General features: G+C 39.0%; 2 protein-coding genes across 4 annotated transcripts; both read right to left on the bottom strand.

Moving 5' to 3' along the window:
* Positions 1-145: 145 nt before the first annotated feature.
* LOC126753081 (uncharacterized) lies at positions 146-12,440 on the bottom strand. Of its 3 annotated transcripts, none has more exons than XM_050464213.1 (4): positions 12,245-12,440; positions 11,396-11,830; positions 621-1,400; positions 146-493 (listed from the first exon to the last, which is right to left on the bottom strand). In XM_050464213.1, the coding sequence occupies exons 2-4, from the start codon at positions 11,493-11,495 to the stop codon at positions 321-323; spliced, it is 1,053 nt and encodes a 350-aa protein (XP_050320170.1). In that variant the 5' UTR covers positions 11,496-11,830; positions 12,245-12,440; the 3' UTR covers positions 146-320. The 3 variants fall into 3 exon arrangements, with proteins under 3 accessions (XP_050320170.1, XP_050320169.1, XP_050320168.1); XM_050464212.1 differs by lacking the exon at positions 12,245-12,440 and adding an exon at positions 11,912-12,236; XM_050464211.1 differs by lacking the exon at positions 12,245-12,440 and having other exon boundaries at positions 11,396-12,236.
* On the bottom strand, positions 2,061-10,679 carry LOC126753069 (protein chiffon). The gene is made up of 2 exons (XM_050464194.1): positions 10,576-10,679; positions 2,061-9,145 (listed from the first exon to the last, which is right to left on the bottom strand). Exon 2 carries the CDS (start codon positions 9,124-9,126, stop codon positions 2,662-2,664), a length of 6,465 nt encoding a protein of 2,154 aa, XP_050320151.1. The 5' UTR covers positions 9,127-9,145; positions 10,576-10,679; the 3' UTR covers positions 2,061-2,661.
* Positions 12,441-12,743: the final 303 nt, after the last annotated feature.

The following is a 12,743-nucleotide window of genomic DNA, read 5'->3' on the forward strand; positions in this document are numbered from 1 at the left end:
ATAGAGAAAATAAAACATAAATAAACAATACCCATTTCAGAGTCATAGGTCAACGTTTCAAATTATATAGTTAAAAAAGTGTTTGCCCATAATATAAAAAGGTTTTTCTAATTTCGTTTATATAAATTGATTTTATTTTAATTTCAAATCTATAAAATAATTGGAGTATTAAATTATTTGAAGAATTCAAATTACATTTTATCCATTGTCAAGAGGTCAGTTTATTTTATATACTTAAAAAGATGGAAGTAAAATTCCGATTGGTTGTCTTTTTCATAACTCAATCCTTGTTTTTGATATTTATATACATATATATATTTTTAGTTGGGGTCCAATAGGCGTTCACGTATCATCCAACGCAGCTCCGAATGTGAACTCTCACCTGGTATTTGTTCACGAAAGTAATTCCATTCACTCTGGTAGTAGTGATATAAGGCAACCGGATCTTTACTTAGTGGTCGGCGGCGGCGTGTCGCTGTGCATTGTCGTGGTACTAAAATAAAATAAAAGAAAATAATTGTTTGTTGCTATTTTAATTAGTTTTTATGTTTTTGAAATTTTTTTAATTATATCTGCGATTTGTCTAGCCAAAATATATAGCATGTAACCATATTACTTACTCATAACACCCAAAGATCTGGCTGTGGTGTAACTGCCGCCACTCGGACTACGCCTTGGAGCGCTACGTTCGTGAGATGGATATCTAACACGAGCACGTCCACGATTAGTATCTCGCGATTCAACCCTTGGATTTGACGCTGCTCCATTTGATTTAGTCTTGTCTTCTTTGTTACCAATTGTGCTGGTTGCTGTTTGGCCACGCTTTAGACTCGCCTCTCTTTGCGCTGAAGGACGCGTTGAGGCACGTTCAGTCGCTTCAGACTGAGGACCTCTCAATTCATTGCATTCACTAAACGGTACACGTTTATTACTTTGCCAAGCTTGCTCGCGTGATAAAGTTCCCGCATCGAAAGTGGTTGTGTGCGGTCGAGGACGTGCTTCCGAAACCTTTTTGTGTGGCTCCGCTGACTGCACTAGTTTCTGCTGTTGTTGAGACTTTTGTTTGGCATTCAGTTTGTCACTCATACTACTGCCCCCGAAAGTTGTCCCATACTGCGAAGTTGAATTCGTGCGGGTAGAATGGGATTGATTACCTTTCTTGGCCATAGCCGCTCTTGATTCCAATTGTTGTTGATGCTCTTTTTGATTCAACGATCGTAAGGCATGAGCATCATGATCACGTTTTGACTTTACATCGACAGCGCGTTCACAATGTGCATTCTCCTTGTCCAACTTAGCGCGAAAACTGGCGGTTGTACGCTTAAAGAGCTTCTCAAAGTAATTGTCTTGATGAGCATTGATGCCTAGTGTCTCCTCGTATTTAATGAGTTTGCGAAGATCTAAGGATTGTGAATATCGTTATAATTATGCATAAACGTTTAATTTTGACTACTTTCTAAAGAGACATTTTTGAATTTTTATTGTTACTACTTTTTTATGCGGTTGCTGTACATATACATGTCTACATATATGTACATATGTAATATTGCTTAAGTGGAACTCATTTCAACGACAGTGGAACTTTTATCTCTGAAGAAATCGTTCAGATCGGACCACTATAGTAATTAAGGGTCAAACTTCGATTAAATACCAGTTTCCTTATGGAATACCTACGCTTTTTTTGGTAACTATAATGCACGATTATTATTTTTCAGTAAAAAAAAATAGACAATTTTTTAAATTGTAAATCGCATTAATTTTTTTATAATGATCTTTTTATTTGTTTTTGTATTATAATTAAGTTCATATCTTGATAGTTGTTTTACAGAACATATGAAAATTATTTTAGTTTCGCGTGAATTCGCTGCAACACATACATACATACAAATGCATTTAGCATTTTACTTTCAATTTTGTTTAAACGTATACGATTACAATATGCTACTTAAACGCTAAACTTTACATTACATTTTATTGTGTAGAAAAAAATAAAATAAAATAAAATCAACAAAATTCTTTATTTTCGCGAGCATTTCTTTACGAAAAATTAAACATTGATATACTGTATTAGCTGAGGTTTTACAAAATTCTATTAGGATAACATTATTCACAAAATAAACACTAACTCTACACCATACTGTACATAGTGGAAATTGAGGCTAGTGCATGGGGCAGCGAATGTTTGTGGTACTTAGTATTAATTTTCGTTTAAGTTCTTTTAATTTTATTTTAATTACAAAAATTATATGCTGGTATGTGTGTATGGTATACATAATGTACTTTAAGTCCGACAATTATTAAATTACATACATTTTCTTTATATACTTTATATACTCTACTGCTTAAAGTTTTTTATCATTCATAGGTATGCAGTGTTTAGTTTTTTTTTTTTGTTTTTTGAGGGGGTTTCGTCTTAAAACATTGATTGTGTAACAATTTACAAGTACAAAATACAACTAGTTGTGTGATTGAATTCTTTCATTTTTCTTATAATATTTTCATGGGTGAAAGTTGCTTGTAATGTAATGTGTATTTACACTGTTGCATGTTGTTTATGGTGCTCGAAGTTGTTGGTCCACTATTGCTGCCTGCTGCTCGCCAGTGCAGTTACGTGTTGTGAGCGACTATAGTTGCAGCCACATTAGTTGAACTTTTATTATCCTATCTGCGATATCGATAGCGACGGAATGGTGCCCGCAAGCGTCTACATGTCACCCGTACCTCTTTTTTGAGAAACTGTGATATTGCCAAGGATTTAACGGCAGCAGTTGCGGCTTCCGCTGCGCAGCTACTTGCTGTAGTATTATTTGGCGCATATTTCGACAAGTCAAATTTACGTTTTGGCGTCTGATGACCAACACATTGATCCTGATGATGCGTATGATGATGGTTATGATGATGCATATGTTCATCGTCACATTTATGTTGCGAGTTGCTCATATCCAAATCGGTATCTAGTCCATCAGAAGACACTGTAAAAATATCTGAATTATCGCCGGCTTTTTCGCTTGGACTAATGCAGCTACCCAGGCTGCCGTTGAGCAACTGAGGTGTACGCCTTGCACTTCCAAGTAGCATTTGCGTCGAGGGCGTAGAAGTGGCACCGCTGTTATTATTGGTGGTACAACTAATCGTTGTTAACAAGTTTGCAGGCGAGTGCTTATCTTCGAGCGGACTAGCATTCGTATGCCGTCGTATGCGTTTACGCAAGGACACGAAATTACTATCCTCTTCATATTCGCCTGCTGTACCAACTGCTTCTGTATACAGTTCAGCATCTTCTAAGTCTTCCTCATCAGCTTCGGCTGCATCGTCAGCGTCGGCTTCACTTTGTACTCCTTCCTCATCGATTGAATCCATCATAGTTTCGCCATCGTCCTCCAACTCGTCTCCATCATCTTCTTCTTCCTCCTCCGGTATACTCTCGCCAGCCTCTAGTTCCGTATCATCGTCCGCGCCTGCTTCTTCTTCATCTTCTCCGACATCATTTTGCGTTTTTTGGTTGACTTCACCCTCACTTTGTGGTGGCGTAATAACACCGTTTCGCCGCCGCCGTTGTACACCTCTACACATAAGGGATATATCGTTTTCTTCAGCTTCATCGCCTCCCTTACTCTCTGTCAAAACCGCTTCTTCTTTAATACCATTTCCAGCCAACTCACCTATATCTCGCAGGAAACGTATTTTTTGTGCTAACTTTTGTTGTTGGCGCGCGGAAGTCTTCTTTTTTTGTACTTTTGGCCACCCCGTACGGTTGGATTTCAGACTTTTCCGTTTGCGAAAATAGTTCTGCATTGATAGCGAGTTGTATAAACTAAGGCCCGCGCTTCTACGTTTTCCGCCAACATTTATCATTTGTTCCTCTTCTGACGGACTGCCACCCATTGCATTCGTAAACAAGTCATACAGATCGAAGTCACTAGAAAAGCAATCGGTGGGGGGCGGTGTATTTGACGCCAAGGTAGCGGAAGATATCGCTGCGTTTGTATTACGTTTGACATTTGCATTAGTTGAGCTGATTCCACCAAGTGTCTTACTCGTAGATGCAGTAGCCGATGCAGGAGTTGCGCTATTCTTTCTCGAGGATGTACTTATCTTTGCAAGCGATATCGCTTCTCCACCTTCACAGTTGTCCAACGCTAAATCTTCCTCTAAATCGTATTCGCTTCCATGGAATTGCAGGTATTTATCAATCTGCCACTCTAGTTTATGAATATTTGTATGTTTCGTCGCACTATCAAGCGCTTTTAATGCAGCGGAATCCACCTCGAATTCTAATACGCCCTTTTTGGAACCTGTCTTACGAATGGATGGCATAGCAGAACCCTGTCCAAGTAGACCACTGTAGCAATTATGTCGCCTGGCCGCAAATCCACGTCTACGTCGTTTGCCTGTCGATGCTGCTGCTGCGACCATCGAATTGGGTGTTTGACTCATTCGATTAGTGGTGCGACCAGTGGAGTGCAGGAATTTTTGTACACCATTATAATCCCGTGATGGTCTACTGAGTGGTGACTTTACCATCTGTCGGCCGCCACGAGTGCTTTTCCGTGATTGATTAAGCGCTATTGGAGGTGAGTGATCGTATTTATTTTGGCCACGTCGCATGCGTTTTACATTTTCCGATATTTCAGTGGTGAAACGCAACTCTTCGACGGGTGTAGCCGCAGCAGACCGTGTATGGCGTGGAGAACGTAAAATAGGTAAATCGCTAACAGTTGGTGATGGTTTCGCATTACATACTGAATCTGTGTATACTGATGATGTCGTTACGTTCTGCGCTTTAGTTTTTATTGTTGAAGTTATAGCTAAAGCGAGCTCTGATCCAGGTGTGGTAACGGTTGCTGCTTCGGTAACGGAAACTGGTGTGGGAGTAGTGGACGGCTCGTCGGTCTCTGAATTCGGTTTACTCTGTGAATCTTGCCTCTGCTTTATAATGCAGCTCACTAATGCAAGCGTTGAAGCGTGCTCGCGCGGAGATTTTCTAGGTGGCAATTCCAAGTTCAGAAAGGCGGCCGCAGCTTTATTTAGATGCTTATTGAGGTATCTATTTTTGCTGGTTTTGGTAGTGGCCGTGCTGCTGGCACAACTCGTACTACTCGTTGTGCTGTGTGTGGAGCCAGCTCGTTGTCGATCGCGCGCTCGCTCTGGACCTGATGTACTAGTAGCTTTGGTATCACATTGCGATTCGTTGGAGATATTCTCCTGAAGTGCAGAAACCTGTTGGGATTGTCGTTTCTGTAGTTCTTGTTGCTCCTGGCGATAACGTTGTAGAATTTGTAATTTTTTATGTTTATGCTTATACTGTGTTGTAGAAGACTCGGGTGGTACATTTTTAGCATTTCCAATGTGACATATGTTGTTTGTATTGGTGATGTCATTCGAATTGCAACTGCTCGAGTCTCTTGATTTGGTGGCGCCCGCTTCCGAATCTTCCAATGGTTCTGATTTAACTTTGCACACGTTTGCCGCATTGGAAAATATTTTATTCTCTTCATTTGACGGTAATTTTACATTCTTTTGACTTTCGCAGAGTTTACAGCATAGGGCAGAGTCCAAAGTGCGTGCGAATGGTATTGGGCCAAGTTCATAAGGGAGCTTACGATAGTTCGTTGAACCGTAATACTCGAAAAAGCGTTCGGAGCAATTATCTTGACGTGAGAAAACTCGGTACCAGAGATCAGTTGCAGGTATGCGCTCAAAGGAGTATCGCATTTGATTTAGGCGTTCGCTGGTCTTATAATCGAAACACGATTCAATGGACTTTTTCTTCGACGGTGACGGCGTTCGCGATACCATCTCATCAGCTGAATTTTTATTACTTTTACCAGATGCACTTGTATTGAGTGCTTTGGTCTTAAATGCCTCCTCGCTACAGTTTTTTCGCTTCCCCCCTCTCCCGACCTCACGTGTATTTTTCGTAATGGCGCAATCTTTCGTTTCAACTATTGAAACATCGTTTTTATATTTCTGCTCTTCTCGCTTCATTGCCCGTTGCCTTCTTGATGTTGGACCACTACATGCACTCTGCCAAATGTCGGACGAATTGTCAAAAGAAATAGATTTGTGCCGCCTGCTCTTATAATGTACATAGTCTTCATCGTTTTCATCATCATTATCAATATCGTCGTCATCATCATCATCTAAATCTTCATCAAAATATCCACCTCCAAATCCTTTGCAAATATCTGTGTGATTTTCTTCTTCATCTGTATAGCTACTAGTGTTGTCGGCCTCACTTTCATTTTCATCTTCCTTCTTAACATTTTCAACATCCCCCATCCGATCCTCCATATTCACAACTGACACATTTTGACTAGTCTTCATCGCCGTCGCCGTTGCTGCCATCAAGGACTTTCTCGTCGTTTCGCTGGCATTCGACTTTTTGCGTCCGTTTTCGACCGACTCGTTGGCTGCCACCATTTGTCGGTAGTTATGCTTTGCCGCTTCCACGGCTGCACGTAGTAAGCGGCTACTAGTAGTTGCTGCCGTTACGATAGCGGTGGCGGTGCGGCTGCTTTTACGTGTTGCTTCTGGCAGTGTAATTGCCGCTAGAGCAGCTGCTGTGGCATTCGCTTTGGCAGCTGCCGCTGATATGGCAGATTTTGCTGTTTCAGTGACATTACTGCCTACTGTCGACATCACTGCCGACTTTGTAGGCACAGACTTACGTGATCCAAGCTTATTCTTCAGTTGTAATTCTGGCTGGATGGGGGTGGTTGGAAAGCACTGCTTAGTAGACGTCGACGCTTGGCTTTTACGACGCTTTGCATTGGTGGTTGCGCGTTTTCCCACCTCCTTACTTCCTACTGCAGACTTATCGGTATTATCTGCTGTTATGGCTAACTCTATTTCCATTGGCCCGTCGCTAGTGCTATCTAGACTTGTTGACGAAAAGCTTGCACGCGCATTGTCGGAAGTAGTTTGTCGATCGATATCGGTGGGCAGTTCACTCGATGTGCGCTGTTTAGGAAACATAAAACTCTCAGCTTCACCGTTTAGTCGGTTTAATTCAGCAGCACGAACTTTTTTAAATTTGACGATTAGTGAAGGCGATGCCGTTACTCCTTGATCTCCGCCAGAGAGCAGGTCGCCCCGTGTTTTGCGTGCGGCTGTAGCTACTGTTTCTGGTGTGCCGACTACTTTGTATAACGAGGAGGGAGGCAGCATTGCACGTATAGGTGGAGAAATCGCCGTCACCGATGTTTGTTTTCGTCGCGTTGTTGCTGCAGGCGAAACGGATTGAAGGGAGACGGGTTTTGTGGCACTTACTTTGGCAGCTGCGCACGTTTCAATCCTTTGAAGTTCCAGCATGCTGGATGTGGCAAGACTGAGTGCCGTTTGTTGTTTTAGTGGGCTAGTTTGTGACTTAACAGCTGTTGATGTAGCCTTAGGAGATTTTGTAGTGCGTATATTTTGAAATTTCTCTGATGAATGTTTTCCTTTAGTACTGCGCTTCGATTTCTCGCGTAAAGTTGGTGATGGTGTTTGGTGAAGACCACCTCGCGTATTATCTGTAACGTCCAACAATGGCATTATCATCAAAGGCTCCGATCCTTCTAATGGATCAGGTGCATTTACATCGCCTATTACCTCAATATTTTCCACTTCCATTTCTTCCAAAACCACTTTTTTATCCTCGTTTAAAAATTTATTTACGTCCGCTGATGTATGTATTAGCGAGTCCAATGCTATAAAATTCTGCGAGTTCTTGGCAAAGTATTCGTGATCTTTAGTCTTCAAATGTATGGTTAACGTATCATATTCGATTTTACAAATCTCACAGACACCACATTGCTTGTCACTGGATTCTTTCACTTGTCTACAGCCAGTCGCAATAGCGCCAGCCACGCCACCAGCTTGTGAATTTCGCGGACTACTCTTCACTGTGTTAGCAGACTCTACAAGACCTCCGCCAGCACCTTTTTTCAAAGATTGTACGGCCGCATGTAATGGCCTTTGGTGCTGTGAAGATCTTGAACGAGATTTGCGCGTCATGTTTCGTTCTTCGTTAGCTTTACCTTTTTCTTTTTCTTGCACGTCTATGTTTGGTGTGGTTTTCTTTTTCGGTGATAGTCGAAAAGCGCCGTCCTCACGTGAAAGTTCGATTTTGGGCCACTCAGTACCTGATGATTTTCGAAATAGTTGATAATAAGGTCTATAGTTGTGTTTGATCGATTCGATTTTTATAAATCCACCTCCTTTGAGATCTATGGGGTCGGTAGTGTTACGACCTTTACTCAAAAGTTTGTGCTGATCGTGTCGAGAATTAACACCTAAGTAATCCTTCAGTTCGTGCTGTACCTTCTTAAAGAAGTGCAAAGCGTATTCAGTTTGCCAAACAATGTAAGGACTCTGTGTTGCAACAATTGACGATTGCTTAACAACGTCTTTAACGTTTAAGGGCGTTGGTGAGTTTTGCGGTTCGTTAACACCGACACTGACAGCATTAACATTGATAGTGTTGGTGGTTGTACTAGTGCGACGTACTCTATTTAGAATCGCATTGGCGCGTGTTTGACGGGTATTGGCTTTTCTGGCAGATCCAGTTGGAGTACTATTACCACCACCGACATTACTTTTACCATCGTGTGTTTCGAAATTATATGGAGTTTGCGGTGTAGTTGGTGTACCTGGTGTTTGAGGAGTACCGGGACGACTGCTTAACGAATTATTATTGTTATTATTGCTGTTGTTGTTACCACCAACAGGAGGCAATATCGCTTTGTCGGTAATGAAATGTGTCACACTTGATGTAAGAAAGAATTCGAGCGATCCTCCAAGTGTACGAATTTGTTCTTCAATGCGTTTAGTTAGCTGGTGTTCGCAAATGTCCAGATAGAACTTGAAATGGCACAAAGGTTTCTTACATTTAATTACTTTGACAGTAGCGCGACGTTGCGGCAAAGGCTGATTTTTGCCGGCACCGGCAACGACTGCTTCAGAACCTTCTGCTGCTGTTGATTTTGTAGATACACTAGTGGTCGATTGTAGTGGCTGCTGCTGTTGTTGCTGACGATACTGTTCTCGTCCTTGCGATTGCTGCTGACGCTGCTCTTGCTGAACTTGGCTGTTGCTAATTTTTTCTTTGAATTTGCTTTTGTAAATTTCCGATTGTGATTGCATACCTTTAGGTGCAGATTAACTGTTGTCGTTCATACAGAATTGTTAGCATATGTTTTTGTTGTGATTCAGTGAATTTGTTATCGTTGTTGCAGCGGTACAGGTTAAGCAATTGAATGATTGGCGCACACACCAAGAAGTAGAAGAATAAAATAGATAAACAAAATTGTTTTCATTTCATATAAATAAATCTTTATCTCAAAAGAAATTAACATAATAAGTATATATTTTTAATAGTTAGTTTTTATACCATTCTTATGAGTAAGCGATAAAATGAAAAATGACCACTGAGTGCTTATTGAAGAAGCTATTAACTAAATTTTCTCTAAAAAAAATTAAAGTAAAGTGTGTATCCCTTAAACCAATAGTGAATAGTTAATTGGAAAAAGTGTTAAACATTTGTATGCATATACATTTAGTACATATATAATATATACGAGTATATATAGTATGTACATATGAGTGTATATTCACATGTATGATTACACGAGCACAACATCAATATGCATGGATACATACATATATAAAAAGCCAAATAACACACCCGAATATCCTTTAATGTGGCCATTGAAGCGTTAAACGCGGGTATGAGACAAATTTACAGATATTTAATAAATGATTATGGAAGTACTCGACGCACGAAGCCATACATACATTTATATTCGACGATATGATAGTTTTAAACTCAACTTTTTTAGGTAAATGCTAGCTTAAATCAAAGTTAAATTGTGAAATTGTTGCTTACATATATACAATCAATGCCTTGGAATAAAAAATGCTTGAATAAACCTGTACAGACAGCAAATATATTTTCGATTTTGGAATAAAATCGAATTTTAAAATAAAGATTTTACCATGCATATACATATTTGTGTTTCTAAAACTATCTGAGAGTAGCAAGACAGTGTTTTAGAACATTGCGTCAGGAGGGTTGACAAACCCGCTGCCACAATATTCCATTTTACACAGGTAAAACTGTGGCGCGCTCAGTAACATCCGTTGCCAGAGCCGACCTTTTTGTTTTCTATTTTGATTCTGTATAAACTACATGTGATTCAAAGAATGTATTCTTGCAGCTGTCGCTCTTCTCAATCTGGTCTCTTTTCTTTTGTTCGGTTTTGTTAACCAATCCACACAAAATAACGATAACTCGAAGCCTTTTATTTTTAGAATAAACCTAAACTTTAAATAACTATATAAATAAAAAGAATAAAAAATGTACGTATATATATTTTTTTAAATTGGAAATAACCACTGCAAAACGATAACAACACACATATTTATAAACAAAACGATAAACTAAACAAACTGGAAAACACAACATTGTCAAATCCAATTGTGAAGCGGAACAAAAAGGAACGCAAAATTAATTGTTAGGGCCTCACCGAATTATAACTAAAATATTAAATATATTGTAAAAAAAATGCAATATTATATTTTAACTAAAAATACCGGCGATTTAATTTAACAAGCAACGAGTAAATTCTACTTTGGTGGAGGTTGTTATAGTATCAAAACACTTTGTTATAGCAGTGGTGCAGTGTCGCTGCTTTGGTCGCCGCCATTGCCTTTCCAACACTAAGATCGGATTCATAACACATAACTAACACTATACTACAAATAATCGCCGCTACATTTTGTTGTATTTGTTTTTGCTGCCGCTTATGCCTTTACCAGCACTCCCGGCAAACAGCACTACTGCGTTCGACGTTTGGTCTGGTGCCTCTGCGAATGGCGCATAGTATTCATGTTTGTTTTATGTTTTTGATGTACTTATTTGCTGTATTTTCTATTCGTTGACTGTTATGCACAATTTCTTATGGCGAATACTTGTTTCGTTGTCGTATGATATACGCCTTTTAACTCGCAATTACATGTGCGTAAATTCTTATTTAATCTTGCAAAGTATGATATAAACTTAACAATTTAAATTGACCCTATATTATTGTAATAGTATGTGGGTTTCAATGCTAAAAACGGTTGAAATAGACAGTATGTAGGTACAGCGTTGAACAATAACAAATCAATATGTAGTAGGTATTTGCCAATAACACGTTTGAAACTTTTAATTAAACGCGACGTACATTATAAAAACGAACATTGTAAATATTTTAAAGGCGATAATATACTGAGATATATAGGTTAAGTTTTAATTATATATATGTATATATGTTTGCGTACATTAGATTATATGCTAGTAATGTGGTCACATATTTCGCATGCATATATACATTCGAGTATATGTAAGTGACTTATTATCAGTATTGTTTACCTTTCATGAATTCCTTGAGCTGTTCGGCAGATATGTTTCTGTAACCCAATTCATTTAAATAGTCCAAAATGGCGCGTGCATCCAATGGCAAATGAGACATTTTCCCAAAAGCGACAGCAATAAAAACATCGGAGACCCTCCACTACGGCTGAAGTCGTCAACGTGTAAATAAAATTAGCTGGAATGGTATTATTTCACTTGGCTCACTTGGTCTGTAGCTTTTAACTTTTTGTTGTCTATAGTTATTGAATTTCGTTTTGTTTAACTGTTTCAATTTACTCTTCCCTTGTTTCTCTCTGTTTTATACTTTGTCATCACTTTCGCTATATTTTTACTGGTACACCTTCCTACATACATTTAGAAGGTTCCAACGTTAACATTTTCATCTCGATTTTCAAGCGGCCATTATATAGCAACGTTCGCCAACTCGCGTTTCTACAATACCACAAAGCATTCAAAATTATTCAACGATTTCAATTCAGAAAATTATTCTCACAAAAGCGCATCAACTCACACACAATTCGTGAAAGCTAACGACTATTAAAAAACCAAACCCAAACGCTATGCTATGCTTTCCGATGTGCTTCTTCCCTCGGTTAACAATATTAATGCAACTTAAACTATATTTTTCACTCAAATTCACTGGCTTAACAGCACTTTCTTTTTTAGTCTAAAAGTTATATATTCCTCTGATTTTACAACATTTTTATTAATAAAATTGTAGACAGCGTTCGTTTGCCACTTCGCTTTAACCAGTGCTGCCAGTCGTTTGGTCTTATGTTGACCGATGAGAAAAAGTAATTGCGTTTGCAAGTTATTAGTGATACAGTTGCCAGCTATAATTCATACATTATTATTAATAACGACCAATCACACACGAAGCAATTCAAATTGATGCGAATTAAATTATATATGCGAAGCTAACAGACGTGATATATCTCTACTTTTAAATGGCAACGCTTAAAATATGACGCTCGGATATTCTTCTCCACTTTTCATTCGTTTTCTTTCGTTAAATTCGTTCGTATGCATTCGTTTTGTTCATTGTTGCAGCTGCCAGAGAACGTAGAAATAAACGTTCTCTGCATATGCAGGCGGATTGCTTCAATTTTGCATTCCATTTTGCTTCGTGGTGGCTTTTAATAGATGTTGCCAGCTAGTGTAAAACTTTCAAATATAATAGTTGGAATCAAATAGAAAAGCTAAAAGGTATAATTTAGACAGCTTCGTGGCTTAAGTTAAAAAATATTTGTTAATTGTTGACTATTTAAGTGGAAGTTGTTGGAATTGTTGACATTTCTAATAGATGGGTTTGCGCAAACTTTTAACGGCTTATCTATCGATATTT

The sequence above is a fragment of the Bactrocera neohumeralis genome, chromosome 3, assembly GCF_024586455.1.
Source record: "Bactrocera neohumeralis isolate Rockhampton chromosome 3, APGP_CSIRO_Bneo_wtdbg2-racon-allhic-juicebox.fasta_v2, whole genome shotgun sequence".
Lineage (NCBI taxonomy): Eukaryota > Metazoa > Arthropoda > Insecta > Diptera > Tephritidae > Bactrocera > Bactrocera neohumeralis.